This window comes from Drosophila persimilis, unplaced genomic scaffold (assembly GCF_003286085.1).
Source record: "Drosophila persimilis strain 14011-0111.01,24,50 unplaced genomic scaffold, DperRS2 tig00000000-arrow-pilon, whole genome shotgun sequence".
In the NCBI taxonomy this organism is placed as follows: Eukaryota; Metazoa; Arthropoda; class Insecta; order Diptera; family Drosophilidae; genus Drosophila; species Drosophila persimilis.
This window is the reverse complement of record NW_020825288.1, coordinates 26,681,038-26,698,556: the sequence shown is the minus strand read 5'-3', so window position 1 is coordinate 26,698,556 and position 17,519 is coordinate 26,681,038. Positions and strand designations below refer to the sequence as shown.

Genomic DNA, 17,519 nt, shown 5'->3' with positions numbered 1-17,519 from the left:
TACTCGTATTTATTGCATTATAAAATTATTTAATTACCCATGAAAGAGAAGAGAGGGTTGACAGTCAGCAAACCGCAAGCGCACCTACGGAAAGAGAGAGATAAAAGTACAGATCAGCATGGAGAGCAGAGAGATCCGCAACGGGATCAAGCCAGCCTGCCAGTCGACAAATGTGTCGCTGCCCCCACCTAGAACGCCGACGACCCTGAAGCCAGGCTGCCAGCCGTGTGGTCAGGTGACGAAAATGTCGAAAGCATTGTCCGAGATTATCTTTATGAATTGCATATGGCAATTTTTCTGATCGATTAGGCATTTATTTATTTTTCATCAGAGTGCAACCGCAATAATGAGAAGGGAAAATACAACAAAAATACAACCTACTCGCGCATTGACTCCACTCTACCGTTCGTGTAGGTGCGTGCGTGTGGGTGGACTGGGTGCTGAACTTGTTCAAGTGCATGCCGCTGCGCAGTCGCTGCTGGCGTTGTCGACCCAATGGCAACGCTGACAGCGTCAATATTGAGTCGGCTGCATTTTTTTTGGCGTTCATTCCACTCTCCTCCCGCATAGGTGCTAACAAACAAAATGCAATAATTTGAAAATAAAAGTGTTTAAAAATGTTGAAAATAAATACGCAAAGCGGCAAACAAAAGACAACATGAAATAAGAGAAACAACAAATGAAACGCTGACGAGCAGACGTCGACACCAGCGCGCTGCATCTGTTTGTGCATGTGTGCGTGTGCGTGTGTGGCTCGCAGCTTTGACTTAATTTCAGTGCGTTCAACCTAGGAGTGAGCGAGACGAAGAGTGTTGAAGAGCAAAAGCTCTCTGAGAAAAGTTCATTAGGAATAATTGATAGTGCGAGCGAGCGAGAGAATGATGTGATGTTTTATTTTACAGTTGAAGGATTATGTGACTTTTACAAGGCAAGAGAGACAGCAATAGCGATCAGAGAGAGATCGCAGTGTTTTGAACTAAAATTTCGACAAACGCGACTGCTGTAAGACAAAAAACAACAAAAACAATACTGTTTTACACTGCGTTAAAAAAGTGTAACAACAAAAAAAAAAACTGAACTATAAAAATAATTGACAAAACAACAACAAATACCAAAAATAAAACGACGGCCTAGCAATGCATGGCATCACACACCTCTATCGGCAGCATGCCGTAGAGAAACAGCTCAGCGTCGGCTCTGAGGGCTGGTCGCACGGCTACGGAAATGGCAATGGCAATGGCAACCGCCTCTACAGCGTGGACTCCTCCAGCAGCTCCAGCTCCAACTCGAACAGCGGAGGCGTCACGGGCAGCGCCTACGCACAGTGGCAGAGCGATCGCCACTCCCACTCCCAGCCACAGGCCGTGCCCGATGCCCACAAATCGCTGGAGAATCACGGAGGAGGCGGCAGCAGCTGCACTGGTGGCGGAGGAGCAGGTGGCGGCGGCCAAAGGAACTCCTACGACAGCTGGTACACCAGCGGCTCCGGGGCTAGCGGCAGCCTGAAGCGTACGCCCTCGTCGAAGCGCAGTTTCCTGGAACGATCTCAGAGTCCGGCAGTTTACGGCGTAAGCAGAGATCATCCCTCGTGCTGTGAGCCACCCTCTAATTCCGATACCCATCCCTTGCAGAGCATGCGTCGCAGCGGCGGTCCGGACTTTGGCTCCCCGCCGACCACAGCGGCAGTTGGCGGAAGCGGCGGTGGAGGTGCCGGCGGAGGAGGGTTCTTTCCCCACGACCTGGACCTCATCTACGAAAGCCAGGCAGATCATCAGTATTTCACCCACACGGGCGCCAGCGGCCAGCAGCGTGACAGCGGCGAGCGGCCCACGGCCATATCGATCTTTCACCGCGTTTCGGCGGCCAACACATCGCTGGACGACTACAGTGCCCCCAGTGGTGGCAGCACAGACAGCGGCATGGCCGGCAGTGGAGCATTCCAAAGGCATCGCTTCGACAACTCCTCCTTCGCCAAGAGCCTCAGCGTGGACGAGTCCACAGACAGGCAGCAGGCGGGGCAGTCGCCCTCCCACAGGGAGGGCCATGGGAAGCATGGCAAGCACCATCATCATCACAGTCACCATCACCACTCGATCCAGGAGCTGCTCAAGCACTTTGGCAAGAAGATTCACGTATGGCCCCGCAAGCACCACGATGCCCAGAGCGTCTGCACATCGCCGCAGAACGATCCGCAGGAGAACTTTCGCACACGCTCCAAGAGCTTGGACGTAAACACACTCAGCCGCCCCAATCGCATCCTCGACGACTGCGGGGCCACCTACAAGATCTACGATCGCATTGTCAAAGAAGGTAAAGGGAAAGGGTTTGTCCCAGGGTCCATCTATCATCTGGTACTTGCTGTTCACTTAGACTTATGATTAGATCGTAACAATCGTGTAGTCGTATCTTCTACTAAGCACTTTGTATTCCTGTTTTCTAAAAAGGTGCTCACATGCGTCGCGCGTCTGCGGATCTGGAGAAACGACGCGCCTCTGTGGGGGCTGCCGGTCGAGGATTACGCGGCGATGGCACACTGGACCCACACCATGCGGCCATACTGTTCAGAGATTCCAGAGGGGTAAGTCGAGAACTTATGTATACGTACATATGTATGTATGTATGATAATGGGTTAAATATAGTCCCCTGGAAGAGGGTTTCGTTTCGCGTCAACAAAGTTGCTATCTTCCCAGTTCCCAGATATACAATACGTAATAGTATATCATCTTCCATACACGATCTCCTGTTACCCCTTGTTATTTTTTTGTATAAACCTTGTGGGAAAATCTCTCATCTCTTTTTTCCCAGCTGTAAATATTGCCGTAGAGCTGATCTTCTTATCTGGACTTCTTGGTACTTATACCTTGATATTTCGAGTCTTAATGACCGAATCATATTTAAATCTCTCATCAGAGTTAGTATATCCCTTCTGGGATTTCTTTCGGCCATTCCCGATTCACCCAATCCTTCCTTAAATCCAAATATTATTATAGGGACAGTTTTACGATTACAAGAACGTATGACAGCTGAGTGGTCCACAAATAGTAAAGCAGGTTCGACTGTGGGTGGCGTGTCAGTCAGCTTTTGTCAGTCAGGGTTGTTGTCTTCGCTATGGAGAGACTTTTGGCACTGTGAAGCTACTTTACATGTAAAATGTAAAGAGATCGAGACGGCGCTGCTTTGTTCCATCACGAGAGTTAGCTTGAGAGAAAGAGATAGGGCTCTGTCATGACAGACTAGAAGAGGTTGCTACAAATTGGAAGAGATGGAAATAGAGCTGCGGAAAATTGCGAATTGCGAAGGGACGGTGGTCCAGGAGGGTGACCAGACACCAGGGGATGGGATGTTGGGCACTCTGGGATGGTACTCTGACGCCCGTGGTCACCTGTGGAACAAAGACCTACAGTGGCTTGACAATCAAGTACATTATTGGATTTGTGCACTGTCCCACTCGCACATGACACGAGATTTGCATATTCGATTCAAGAAAATACCGCATCATATACGGCGGCCCAGCATGTTCTTCCCCGTAATCCCCCTTTCCAAGCCCCTTTCTGACACCCATTTAGCGGTGGTTGTGAAATATCCGAATCGCAGACATATCAGATTAGTCGGCTAATAATGTTAACTGATTAATATACGCAAACATTGCCCCGTCATCAGCATGTGAACGCGGACCGCAGCATTATATTATCTCTCCATCGTTTATTGTCGCGCACACACCTCGCACATAGTCCTCAAGGTCGGCTAATGGGCCTAATGCCCATTACAACAACAAAATTTGCTGTTATTGGTGGTTAATTCATTGAAACGGGTTTATATCGAGAGGAGAATGTACATATTTTCGCATATTCTCGGAAATTCTTGTCTGCTCGCACTTCTGACGTCATACCTGTGTGGGCTTTCACCGGACAGAAAAGGCGCGCATATGTATTGCTCTATGGTTTTGTTATTCTTGTGCGGACGCCCGCTAATGATGATTAATTGAGTGAGAACATTTCACATGTCCGCCAATACATTGCCCAATACGAAGTACAAACATCTCTCTCCCATAAGTACCTGTAGAGCCCCATCATCTCTCTCTCTCTCTCTGTCTCTGTCTCTTCTGTTGAGAGTGGCCCACAATCTTTTGGAACCGTTTGTTTTACTTATCGCACGCAGAACAACAAATGTACATACGTATGTAGAAGCAGCAGCTTTTGTTCCACTCCCCACTCATGTTCATGAATTGCATTGAGTGGGAGTGGTAGAATTCTTGAGAGCTTTTTCTTACTCAATGCCGTTCGTTTATTCCGTTGTGGGTGTATGAAGAAGCTTCCTCTCTCTGGTTGTTTTGGTAATTGTTGGTTCTTCGTCCGTCACATACATATGTACACATACATATGTATGTATGTACCCTTTATTTGCAGAGAGAGGCATGACAGTTTGTTTGCCTCGAGTGTGAGGGGGATGTGGAAACCTAACCGAAAGAGCAAACCGAAAGAGATTAACTAAAGCAAACATGCACAAGAATAGAAATGCACACAAATAGTAAGAGAGAAGAGAAATATATTTTTGGGTTTATCGAGTCATGCCATCCCCTCGCTCTCAAGTGCATTCTAGAGTGTTCCCTCTTCGACGTCGTTACATCGCGTGTTCTTGTATTTGCGCTAGCTTTAGCATTCTCACACACGCTCTGCTCTCTCTAGTTAGCAGCTCTATCTCTATCTCTCTGTGTGTGGAACTGTTTGTGGCGATCGTGGGGGCTCGCGAAACTCTTAACCAGTTTACTTTTTCACTTGCGAGCGCGCAGACCGTGTGCCCGGAACCGAACCGAATCGCATCGCATAATCTTCGCCACCGCCGCAGCAGAGCTTTCTGATAAATCCGTCTGCGATTTCGCGTCCTCTTCTTCTTTGTCTTTCATTACACGCGTGTGCGTGTGCGTGTTCGTGTGCATAGGTATTGGTGTGCTCCATGTATCGCCGTCGCTATTCCGCCTTCGAGCCGAGTACACCGCGCGTCGGAGTGCTGCCCTCCCCGGCGGGCGTTCCACATGTTGCTGCAACCTCCAAAGTGCTGCAAGGCAGCAGTCTCAGCCCCAGCCCCCACCACCACCACCACCATAACGGCCCCAAATTGAGCGTGCGCTTTGACCCAAATCTCCCCATCGACAATGACAGCAACAACAACAGCAATGGAAAGAGCATCAGCGAGAGCCAGAATGCAAAAATCGGCCGAAAGGCGCGCTCTCTCAGCAATTCTCCGTTGTACCATCGCAAGAAGCGCTACAGCCATCTGCCCGGGCTAATGTCTGGGGGAAACGGCCCGTCAACGGCGGCCAGCGTCAACTATCAGCTTCTGAATAGTGCAAATATCAAAGATTTCGTCGACGGTCAACGCCATTCGCAGCACGTAAGCAGGCGCGATGACAGCAGCCAGAGCAGCAGCGGCAGCAGCAGCACTACCAAAAGCAGCGGCAGCAGCAACAACACCAAAAGCAGCAAAATTGATGGCAAAAAGCTGACGGCCACTCTAACGGCAGCGATGTCATCGTCTCTGCTGCGTCGCAAGGCTCACAGCAACCACAGCCAACAGCAGCAGCAGCAACAACAAAAGATGGAGCAACAGCAACAGCAAAAGATGGAGCAACAGAAACATATGCAGCAGCAGAGGAACCACAATACGATTGCAAATGGTCCGCGCCATTCCCTCGGTCATTCACCTGTCTCCTTTTCCACTCGCGGAGACTTTGCTGCAGTCCAACAGGCGCTCGTCTATGAGAGGCGGCGGGTGAGCAGCGCCCACTCCTCGCCCCGCACCCACTCCCCGGTGCATCAGTGCATGCTTATGCGGCGACGCAGTGATTACAGTGTGGAACAGATCGAGCAGTGGAAGCGGCAGCAGCAGCTGCTGCCTCGCTCTGGTCGTAAAATTAGTGTAAGTGCAGTCCCAGAGTCCCCCGGGAGAGTGACACTCACTGAGAGCAGAAGAGCGGAAGAGCGGAAGAGAGAAAAGCTTTTGCATTAAAGCTTTCACCTGCAGCAGGAACGAACGAGCCTATTAACTACTCAAGAGAACATAGAAAGAGAGGCATTTAAGATGTTTGAGTTTGCTTAAATTCGAGCGTAATTTTGCAATTGCCATATCTCCATCTCTGGCCCCCTCCCCCTCCATATATCCCAAGTGCCTGGTTAAGTGTCATAATTCCACAATTGCACACATTTCAATGTTAATTTCAAAGCTACTCGAACGACGGAACGTCCGTCGCGACTATAAATGTGCGACAAGTGAGTAAATACTCGTACTCTAAAGCTCGCTGGCGTGTCTCATAAATATTTCATGGGAGTTTTTCGTTTGTTTTTGTTTTCCTCTGATGTTTTATCTGCGGTTTTGGTGCAGATTAAGAGATTATAGCGGTATTATCAGTATAAGTAACAATTCCCTAATTATTATACCCGATGTTCAAAATGTGTATAGGGGTATATTATATTTGTGGTGGATCTGGCGTTTTAAAGTAACCCTATAAAGTATATGATTTGATCAGCATCAAAAGCCGAGTCTATAGCCATGTCTGACTGAGTATCGGGTTTAAGTGTTCATTTTTGTTATTGTATGTTTTCTCTCTCTTCTTTCCGTTTGAAAAAAAACTCAAATCATGGTGACCCATATATGAAAAAGGGATTGATAATGGGAATACGCGAGTGTAACGGGAAACGGAAGAAGATCATTATTCCATATGGAATGATCACGTTTTCTTCGGTGGAAGTGTGGCGTAATGCCTTACGTGAGCTTTACGACATGTTCCTTTCCCGTACAGTGTTCCCCCTTATGATATTTAACGTGTCGTTATACTACAGGTGTATAGACAGTGTGGGCCATTAATTTAAGTGCAAAATTGCTTCTCTTTGAAATCCATCCATGTATGACGTTTCTTTGATAAACGAACGATGGCCCAGATGGTCAGTCTTTGAATCCGAGTACTTTTTGAGATTAGATGATGTTGATAGATAATGTTGAACCCTTTCTAGTTTTACTATATGCAACATCCAATCTAACAATACACTTTTTCTGTTCCATTTTACAGCTGCCTGTAGCCGATCCGTTCCTAGAGAAGTGCAATCTATCTGATTTTGGTAAGTATTATTCTTCGATCGCACCTCGCCACCTGCCCCATGGCCCGTGCCCCGCCTCTGTGGCGCACCATGGGGCAAACAAAAAATGTTTAATTTAAATAAATTAGCAGACACACTTGGCATTCGATCAAGAGTCGGCCTCCATTGTGGCACACGACGACACTTTTTCGCCGGTGAACAAATAGAATCCCAACGAGAATCAGAGGAATCGAAATACCCATAAAGACAGACAGACGGACGGATGCGAGAGGAAGGAAAGGAGGGAAGGTGGCACGGCATGGAATCGAAGTCATAACTCAAGGGGGATTATGGTGGCCGTAGTATCTGCGTCTTATAGATACATATTTATGTTATGTGGGCGACACGGAACATAATCGTTATGGGATCGCAATACATATGCATATCACTATTCTTCTGAGGAGAGGATACATAGATATATCTTCTATGGTGTCCGAACACACCCCCAAAGTGTCTTTATCCGCCGAATGCTAATTATAAATAAGTTCCAAGTACGCCGGAGAGAGATCTCTACGGAAAAGAGTGTAACGTAACGGTGTCTACCGGCTGCGGAAAGAGCCCAGGAGGAAGGGTGTGCACTGCATGTAATTTGTTGCCAATTTCAGACACATTTCATGAACCTCATTAACGTCAATTCCCCAACGGATTCGACGATCTGTTCCGATCTAATACTCGTACTCGTACTCGTACTCGTACGTCCCGATCCGAACACTCAACGGCAGCAGCAAAAGCAAATTCTATTCAATTTATATTCCGCTCTGAGAAAATACTCAGATTTTTTTGAAAATTCCTCCCACTTGTGAGTATTTTTCCCCTCTATCTTTTGTTTTGTTTTGTTTTTGCGCGTTTTCCTTGTGCCGAAAACGATTTTCTAGAGAGAGAGAAACAGAACAGAGGCTGCAGAAGATCAGTTTATGATAAAATTTCGAATCGCTTAGAACGGAGACGACGACGGCCAGACGACAGATACTCGGCGATTGTTTTCCACCGTGTTCGGGTTCCGTGTGAAAATATTGGCCAGAGAAAACGACTAATTCTTGTGTCTTTTGGCTGCTGGTTTATATATGTGTAAAAATATGGATATATGTAGATCCAAGTGCCACGTAGATTACTGACAAATCGAACTGAATCGAAGGTTTTCCCCTCGGGTCTTCTTGTCTCTTGAGTCATTCGTCAAGAATTTTCGAATAGCGCCGCGCGACGACGCCAAAACCTAGGAAAACAACAACAGAGGCACCTATACCTAGACACCCACCAAACCACCACCCACCGCCGACCGCCCACCGCCCACTGGGGAAATGGTTTTTCAATTGTTTTGGTGCCGCACAAAGCCAAGAACCAAGCAACAAAGCAAGAAGCATTTCAATTAACTCTCGCGTGGCCCCTGGCCCGCTGTCAAAAGAAACGCAAAATGCAAACAGAAAACGGAAAAACGAAGAAAAAAAACTAAAGCCCAAGAATCGATAACCCATATATGCGGTTTAACCTATATATATTGAATATTTCCAATCAGAGAACAACAATAAAGATAGGGAAAACACACAGAAAGAGACAGAGAGAGATAGGGAGACCTTCATCCATTTCTCCTCCAAAGTTCTTATCTCGATTTCTTTATCGATGAAGGCCCACCACCTACCTACCGCCTCCCGCATGGCGACGGCACTTTTTTAACATTTAAATTTGTAGAATCCTCTTTGGATATAGAATTTCTTTCCAAATATTTCACATTTTCACAAATATATATATGTTTTTCCTGCCACAACTGGCCTTCGCTTTCTTTTCTATACATTTTCTGGGTTTTCTCGCCCATTTTTTGTGCCGCTTTTGCTTTGGTTTGCTGAGGTTTTGTGGACATTAGGCGGATAAACGATTTGTGGATGTGATACGAATGTGAGGGAATATCCATACTGAAAGGAAATGCAATCTGGATATCTGGGGACCCTTTCCATTCAGTCTTCAGAACATAGGCATTCTATATACCATGCATTCTAGATCCATGTCCATTCCCAACAAAAATCTCATCTGTGGTGGTCTTAAAATAATTTGTGATCCATAAACAGTTTGAAGATTTCCCAAATAGATTTCCAAAGGCAAATGCACATGAAAACGAATTGAAAATGGAATATAAATCCCCATTAGAGACGTTTTCTGCACAGCACGGCTCTTCTCTGGTTAATTAATTTCTTGGCACAACTGTCGTCGTCCGATCCGATCCGTACCCCGATATCTGTCGCTATAATGTCTGTTTGGCCTGCATTTATCGCTGGGAGATCTATGGCCTAGCCCCCAGTACATATGTACATATATATGGATGCGAGTATATAGTTATTTGATTAACACCTTTAGGTCCCGCCTCAATATTTATTTGTTTACACTGTGCGCCACACCACGCAGTTGATGTCTATGAATCTGCCCCTTTCCCCTGCCTCTCTCTCTCTCTTTCTCTCTCGTCTGTGTCTCTCTTTTGAGGAATTGAATTAATATTTATTGTTGAACAATTTGGTTTTGAACAATCTAAAATCTATTCTGGTGTCTATCTGTCGTGTGTACTGTGGTATTTCTGTCTGTTCTGTGGTTTTGTCGCACGCTAAATTTATTTTAATTAAAAATGTCTAAATTGAATTTATCGAATCGCGCGCGCCCCAACAATTTGTTTCATTTGCGGCCCAGACCAGTTCATAGAAGGGAAGGGTTCAGTCCATTTAGATGATGATCTATGCAGTTCCTTCATCTTGTCTGTCAGGCGAATGGAAGGGCCGTGTTACTCATGGAGCTCATGGAGCTCTTCTGTTCTGTTAGCAGCCAAATTGAGTCCCCAGCTAATTTTTAACGCCCACAGACCCAACCACCGACTAGAAACAGAAATCGTAATGCGAGGGCATTGAAGGAGGAGGATAAACAGTGTGAAAAATAGTAAAACGAAAAGAGCAAATAAAAACAAAGAACCTTTGAGACGCATGTTACAATTGCACTTTTATTCGAATCATGCGGGTCGCTTGGTGCTGGGAGGGGGCACTGGTCGGCCAGCCGATGTCCTTTGCTATCCCTTGGAGAGCATCAAAGAGTTTGAGCAGATCTCCGAAGCCTGGAAACGTCTGCTGGCGGAGCTGCTCAATAAAGGTGTCCTATCCACAGCTCAAAGATGATTCAAACTAACGAATATCTCTCTCCTTCTCTTGGGTCCTTGCAGAAGAGGACGACTCACAGATCTTTGTCAAGTTCTTCCGCTTCCACAAGTGTTACGATCTGATACCCACATCCGCCAAGCTCGTGGTCTTTGACACACAGCTGCTCGTGAAGAAAGCCTTCTATGCACTCGTCTACAACGGCGTGAGGGCAGCACCCCTCTGGGATTCGGAGAAGCAGCAGTTTGTGGGTATGCTGACCATCACGGACTTTATCAAGATCCTGCAAATGTATTACAAGTCGCCCAACGCCTCCATGGAGCAGCTCGAAGAGCACAAACTGGACACGTGGCGGAGTAAGTAGAACACATCTTGAGGTGGAGAAGCAATTCTGAGACCAGCCGCCGCCTTTCTGTTCCACAGGTGTGCTGCACAATCAGGTGATGCCGTTGGTCAGCATCGGACCGGATGCCTCCCTCTACGATGCCATCAAAATTCTCATCCACAGCCGCATTCACCGCCTGCCCGTGATCGATCCGGCGACCGGCAATGTCCTCTACATCCTGACACACAAACGCATACTGAGGTTCCTCTTCCTATATGTGAGTATCTAAATATATATATACCTTGGACACACATGGAATCGAATCCGATCTCTCGCTTGCAGATTAACGAACTACCAAAGCCCGCGTACATGCAAAAGAGTCTGCGCGAACTGAAGATCGGAACGTACAGCAACATCGAGACCGCCGACGAGACCACGAGCATCATTACAGCGCTCAAGAAGTTTGTGGAGCGACGCGTCTCGGCGCTGCCCCTGGTGGATGCCGAGGGTCGTCTCGTTGATATTTATGCAAAGTTTGATGTGATTGTAAGTCCCCTGCAGCCTGCAGCTTCAACCAATGTCTCAATCAATTGATTGATTCTCTCTTCTCCCTTTCATTTAGAATCTCGCTGCTGAGAAAACCTACAACGATCTCGATGTATCGCTGCGCAAGGCCAACGAGCATCGCAACGAGTGGTTTGAGGGCGTTCAAAAGTGCAATCTGGACGAAGCGCTCTACACCATAATGGAACGCATTGTGCGGGCGGAGGTGCATCGCCTGGTAGTAGTCGATGAGCACCGCAAGGTGATTGGCATCATCTCGCTATCAGACATCTTGCTCTACCTGGTTCTGCGGCCAAGTGGCGAGGGCGTCGGCGGATCCGAGAGCTCACTGCGTGCCTCCGATCCCGTCCTTCTGCGCAAGGTGGCCGAAGTGGAGATCCCTGCACAAACTTCAGCGACAACGCCCCCGCCTCGCAGTCCTTCGGCAGGGTCCGGCAATCGCAGCCTGATCGAGGACATACCCGAGGAGGAGCCGGCGCCGCCCCAGACGCCAGCAAAGACCGACGATGCGGAGGCGGATGCCGATGCCGATGCCGACAGTGATAACAACAAGTCCGCCAGTGAGGATAAGGCCAACAACAACCAGAACCAGAGCCAGCACGAGAGGGGAAGAACGACGGGGGCGCCGACGGCCAATGGTGATAGCAGCAATAACAGTCCAGCCGAAGTGTCCTTTGCCGATGAGGCGCACGAAGAAACAGAAGCCACTGACCAGGTCGAGCGCAGCAATTGTGATGATGAAAACCCCGATGAGGATGACGACGAGGATGAGAACGACGACGACGATGACGTGGAGGTGGTGGAGCGCAAAAAGGCAACCGCTGCGGCGGCACACAAAGCGGACACAGAAGAGGAGGACGATGGCCTGAGCAGCGCCGTGTCCGCCGCGTCGGCTCTGGGCCAATCCTTGGCCACGCCCGCGGCGCGAGAGATGGCGCTGGTTAGTGAATAAAACTATAATTTAAACAAAAGAAACCCAAGAAAGAGAAAACTATATTTGAATATTACTAGCTATTAAGGATATGATATATTATTACTAAAGGGAAACCAACAACAACCGCAAAACAAAAAATGTTAACAGAAAGAATGTTTATATATACACACAAGAAAACCAACAACAAATTACATTAGAATGTCTTTAAATTTTAAACTATGTATTTGATTATTATATAATAGTACAGTACAAGTCAAATTCCGAGTTTTTATTTCATTTAAATCGATGCGTTCGGTGCAAATTTAAACTAAACTGTGGCGGACAAAGAGTAACTTTATTTTTATTTTTCTGATGGTATTGAACTCTGCAATTCTGAAAAGCTGATACGGGACGGGAGAGAAATACTATAACTCACCAAGAGACGATGCCTAGAAGGATCCCAATTAAGTCCGCGGAGGGCAAAGATAAAGGGTTTGGTTAGCCACCATTATTCAACGGAATATCAAAATTTATCAATAGGAACGATTTCCCACTTACGTGTTTCGCTACGTAACATTTTTCTCTATTTAGACAAAATCCAATAAAAGCAAGTATTTAAAGTAAGCCAATTAAGTAAAAAATTGATTCATCAATCGTATATAATTATGTGGGCATGGCTAAATATTCTATCTAGCTAGTAATATTCGACGGAATATCAAAAACGAGGAATATGTATAATAGAATTTGAATTCGTCAGTATATCTTCAGTATATTTTTACAATGAGACGGTATATTTTGGTATGTTTCTGAGGGTCGGACGGTATATTTTATACATAAATCCGCGGTCACACCGAACAGCTGTTCTATGCGAATTGTAAACACACGTGCAAATGAACCATTTTGAGATACGAGAAATTCCCGGCAAGGTAATTCCCACATATTATTATTCGGTTGCAGCTGCAGTAACATAACATCTCTCCACTAGGGGCGTGCCATGGTGGCCACCAAAAACTTTGCCGCGGACGAGATCATTTTCGAGGAGGAGCCCTTTGTGTCGAGCCAATTCTCGTGGAATGCAGCCTACGGCTATGCAGCGTGCGACCACTGCATGCGACCGCTGGAGACGGTGCTGGAGAACGTGCGTCGCCTGGCCAGCGATGCGAAGGTAGAAGTGCCGCTCCTCCAGCACGATCCCACCTCGTCCTGGGTTGCACAGTTCACGCAGTGCCAGCGGTGCAAGGTGCGTTACTGCTCCGAGGACTGTCTGATGGAGGCGCGGAAGAAGTACCACCGCGTGGCCTGCATGGGTGCCTTTCGCGCGGATGACACACATCCCATCAACGTGCTAAACGAGACCTGGAAGAAGATGCACTACCCCCCGGAGACGGGTACCATCATGCTCATCGTCCGTCTGATGGCCATGTACCAGCAGAGCAGCAAAAAATCCGAATTCCTCGAGCAGCTGCAGTCCTTCCAAGCGCTGATTGTGAATCGCGAGCAGAAGATCTACCACAAAATGCTGGGTGAGAACTTTGAGCAGCAGATGGACCAGCTCTACGGCGCCTTCTGCAAGGCCTTTGCTTCCGATGAGTTTGCCATGGTAATCGGAAAGGATGACCAGGGAGTAGTAAAACCAGATATTTACGTGCGTTTTATCCTCTTATTAGTTCACCACACCAGATGCCTTTAAGACGCTCATGGGTATCATGGGCACCAACAGCCAGGGAATCGCCACCAGTGTGCTGGCGCAGTGGGTGACCAACGTATCCGACCTGCCGCTGCCGGAAGCCGACAAGACTGCCCTGGACACTGTCATCGACGAGCTCTACTCAAAAGTCGGAGAATGTAACTTCTGTCTATACAAAGTATACTCCAGTCAACTCCTAATGCTATTTTTCTCTACTGGCAGTCGCTGGCGAATTCCTGAACAACGAGGGCTCCGGTCTGTACCTACTGCAGAGCAAGATCAATCACAGCTGCGTGCCGAACGCCTGCTCGACGTTCCCCTACTCCAATGACATTGTTGTCCTGAAAGCACTGGCCCCCATCCAGGAGGGCGAAGAAATCTGCATTTCCTATCTGGACGAGTGCCAGCTGGAGCGCAGCCGCCACTCGCGCCACAAGGTGCTGCGCGAGAACTACATATTCGTCTGCCAATGCCTCAAGTGCCAGGCTCAGGCATCAGACCCCGACGTGACCAGCGACGAGGAGGAGGACGACGACGAAATGGACGACTACGATGATGACGATGATATGAACTAGATTAACACTCAATTTGTCGCAAGATCCGATTTTAGTATAGTAAAGATTATATTATGGCTATAGAGACCTACAGTTGATATGAAAATGGATTGCTGGCCTTGGCACGCCCATATCGGGTGAGAAAACTAAGTATGTAGGACATATCCCCGATCCTTTTCAAGTTGATTAGGATAACGGACTTCTAACATTTAAATTAAATTAAGCCACTATGTTTCCGAAATAACTGAATTGTTCCGTTTTCCTGATCGTTTAAGAACAGAGCTAAAATTCTATCAATCAGTTGGCTCTTTACGCCTACCTCACAGCTTTATCTAGCAGATATAAATGACCACTCACCCCACCCCATGTAGCTTTAATTGATAGAGCTGACAAAGAGAGCTTTCGATACTGTATGTATCGCCAAAAGCAGCTGCTTCATATGTGAAAAGTTTTAGTTGGAAAGAAAAGATCACAATGGCGCATCGATCCGCCTGCCTGATCTTGGTCCTGTGCACTCTGCACAGTGCCTGCGGCCTCTACTTTCACATGTCGGAGACGGAGCGGAAGTGCTTCCTTGAGGAGGTTCCCGACGAAACCGATGTGAAAGGTAAGCGGGCATAGCCTAAAATTCCAACGCAGTCTCTAAACGAGCCTTAATCTGTCCCCAGTTGACTACAAAATGGAGCTCTACGATCCACGCTCTAATGGCTTTATACCCTCATCCCCGGGCATCGGCATGCATGTGGAGGTGCGTGACAGCAACAACAAAATCATCCTCTCCCGTGTGTATAGATCTCAGGGCTGGCTCTTCTTCACTGCTCACGCGCCCGGCGAGCATGTGATTTGTATGTACTCGAACAGCACTGCCTGGTTCAGTGGTGCCCAGCTGCGCGTTCACCTGGACATACAGGTGGGAGAGCATGCCATCAACTATGCCAATGTGGCTCAAAAGGAGAAGCTGACGACCGACCAGCTACGTATTCGTCAGCTCCTGGATCAGGTAGAGCAGATCACGAAGGAGCAAAACTACCAACGCTACCGCGAGGATCGCTTCCGTCACACGAGCGAGAGCACCAACTCGCGCGTGCTCTGGTGGTCCCTGGCCCAGACCGTTGTTCTTGTCTGTATCTCGACCTTGCAGGCGTTTAATTTGCGCAATGAGAGACTCGACCTATATAGGGCTTTCTGCAAAGTGCTCAGCGGAGACGAGTTTACCATGGTGACTACGCACAAGCGACAAGGCTTATCCTATATATTAACGCGTTTTAACTCCAACAGTTCACCTCTCTAGACGCCTTCAAAGCACTGATGGAAATCATTGGCACTAGTCCGGAGGCCGTTACGAGCAGCGCCATCTCTCAGTGGGTCGACCAGGTATTAGATTTGGATTCATCTCTGACAAAACCGGACGAGATAATGCTGGTCAACCTCACTCAAAGGCTTCACGACAAAGTGAAAGAATGTAAGTAAAGAAAACCAAGTGTGATCAGATATTTCCATGTTATTTTTATTCTTGGTAGTTGCTGGCAAGTTCTTGAACAACGAGAAGGTATCCAAGGAGAATCGTGATGTGATCAAGCCATCATATTTCCTTGAAAATTCGAATTCCGACTTAAATATATTCCTCGAACAAACAAAGCCAGATCGGAGTGCTCACTTATCGAATGACAAATTCTTATTGATCTGTGAGTGTACCGAATGCCGCCCACAATCAACGATCCAGATATAATTGATGAAGGACTGTTCGGAGCAGCCGTTGGAAACAAGGTCTTTGCGCTAGCCAGCGCACTTAAATCTAATGCTGGCTCTTAGTTGTCTAACGCTCGCTCGCTAATCGAAGACTTTTGCTGTATAGCCCGAGCATAACTATGGCGGTGGCGGTTTGGAAGCAAACCGTGCATTATAGTCGGCGATCCTGGCATTATATACATATATATATATAGGTTTTAGTTTCACGAATTTGTTTTAACTTATTTTTTTGTGGATTTTATTTAAGCGGCCGGAAAACCCCGATAGCTTGCAAGGACTTCAGCCTCAGAATTGGTTTCATTTGTTGTCGTTATTCTATTAACAGTGCACCTAAATATAAATTTAATTTATAAATGGCTAACAAATCTCATCACGAGCTGCCCTCGCCAGCACCAGCTGAGACGGGCGTTAGGTTTATCAGGTTGTTGCTGCTCTCAGCCAGTTCCACAATGGAGACGCGGCCACGCTGCTTTATGAACTTGGCCACGGCCGCCAGCTCCTCCTCCGAGACATAGATGAACTTGCCACGGTCGTCGATTACGCCTGTGAGGGTCCCATTGGCCTGCAGATCCTGGATGCGCTCGATGGCCTGCTGTGTCTTCAGCTTGAAGGCAACGGCCAAATCCTCCAACAGGACAACCTTATTGTCCTTGATGTACTGTATAAAATCGGCCAAAAGATTATCCTGGTCGTCCGCGTCCCCCTCCTCAAAGCCCTCTTCCTCGACGCTGAAGCCGGCCTTCATTTTCAGATACTCCTCGTGCTCTTTGCGCTCGCGCTCCTCCTTAACCAGACGCTCGGCCTCTGCTCTTTTGCGGTCTGCCTCTTCCTGAAAATCCTCTTGTTGCTTTCGCTCGGCCTCTTCCTTGGCCTCCTTCACCTTCCGCTGCTCTCTATCGATCAGCTCCTGCTCGCGGTGCAGACGCTTCTGTTCCTTGGCCTCCATCTTGGCCCGCTTCTTGGCACCCATCTTCTCGTCAAGCACAGCACCTTGCGGCATACGCTGGCCATCGCCATCGGGATTTTCATCGTCATTATCTCCCTCGGCGTCAGCTGCTTGCAGGGCAGCCGCTGCGGCCGGGGCTGCTGCAGGAGCATTCTGGCGTAGTCGGTTACGCTGATTGCGGGCTATTTGGGCCCGTCGCGGGACGCCCTCCTGTGCTCGCAATGGGACGCCACGTTGCGGTGGTGCTGCTGCTTCCTTTGCTTCTATTGAGGACAAAAACAAAGTGAATTTAAGTCTGTCCCTAATGGTCTATTGGCTTACCTGTGCCGCCCTTCTTTTTCTGCAGGAAAAATATCGTTAATATCACGACCAGCAGGGCCGAAGCGATGCCCACAAGAATAATCAGGTCCATTATCTAGTTAAGAAACAGCTTGCACGATTTTGATTGGCAAAAAGGTAAACGTCAACAATTGTGGCAGATGTTCAGCTGTTTCTACGGCACTGCCAACACACAAGAAATGCCAG

At 47.7% G+C, this 17,519-nt stretch overlaps 4 protein-coding genes across 9 annotated transcripts in view; 3 read left to right on the top strand and 1 right to left on the bottom strand.

Annotated features, from left to right (window-relative positions):
- Positions 1 to 12,337, top strand: part of LOC6594537 (5'-AMP-activated protein kinase subunit gamma-1) — a 58,254-nt gene extending 45,917 nt beyond the window's left edge. For 3 of the 6 annotated variants that reach the window (XM_026984364.1, XM_026984362.1, XM_026984367.1), the window contains 6 exons: positions 2,445 to 2,578; positions 7,065 to 7,113; positions 10,322 to 10,612; positions 10,680 to 10,858; positions 10,924 to 11,127; positions 11,204 to 12,337. In XM_026984364.1, the coding sequence (XP_026840165.1) occupies positions 2,445 to 2,578; positions 7,065 to 7,113; positions 10,322 to 10,612; positions 10,680 to 10,858; positions 10,924 to 11,127; positions 11,204 to 12,097 (1,751 nt within the window). In that variant the 3' untranslated portion in view covers positions 12,098 to 12,337. Of the gene's footprint in view, positions 1 to 902; positions 1,569 to 1,631; positions 2,311 to 2,444; positions 2,579 to 4,825; positions 5,918 to 7,064; positions 7,114 to 9,872; positions 10,252 to 10,321; positions 10,613 to 10,679; positions 10,859 to 10,923; positions 11,128 to 11,203 lie in introns of those variants that run through there. The other 3 variants (XM_026984365.1, XM_026984366.1, XM_026984368.1) reach the window with 3 other exon arrangements.
- A 611-nt stretch (positions 12,338 to 12,948) lies between these two features.
- Positions 12,949 to 14,397, top strand: LOC6594536 (SET and MYND domain-containing protein 5). The gene is made up of 4 exons (XM_026989904.1): positions 12,949 to 12,984; positions 13,044 to 13,658; positions 13,726 to 13,903; positions 13,968 to 14,397. Exons 1-4 carry the CDS (start codon positions 12,949 to 12,951, stop codon positions 14,318 to 14,320), a joined length of 1,182 nt encoding a protein of 393 aa, XP_026845705.1. The 3' UTR covers positions 14,321 to 14,397.
- A 366-nt stretch (positions 14,398 to 14,763) lies between these two features.
- Positions 14,764 to 16,402, top strand: LOC6594535 (transmembrane emp24 domain-containing protein eca). The gene is made up of 4 exons (XM_002019329.2): positions 14,764 to 14,906; positions 14,968 to 15,518; positions 15,578 to 15,761; positions 15,820 to 16,402. Exons 1-4 carry the CDS (start codon positions 14,774 to 14,776, stop codon positions 16,026 to 16,028), a joined length of 1,077 nt encoding a protein of 358 aa, XP_002019365.2. The 5' UTR covers positions 14,764 to 14,773; the 3' UTR covers positions 16,029 to 16,402.
- LOC6594321 (DDRGK domain-containing protein 1) lies at positions 16,259 to 17,513 on the bottom strand. Its single transcript, XM_002019328.2, has 2 exons — positions 17,316 to 17,513; positions 16,259 to 17,257 (listed from the first exon to the last, which is right to left on the bottom strand). Exons 1-2 carry the CDS (start codon positions 17,404 to 17,406, stop codon positions 16,419 to 16,421), a joined length of 930 nt encoding a protein of 309 aa, XP_002019364.1. The 5' UTR covers positions 17,407 to 17,513; the 3' UTR covers positions 16,259 to 16,418.
- Between the last annotated feature and the right edge of the window lie 6 nt (positions 17,514 to 17,519).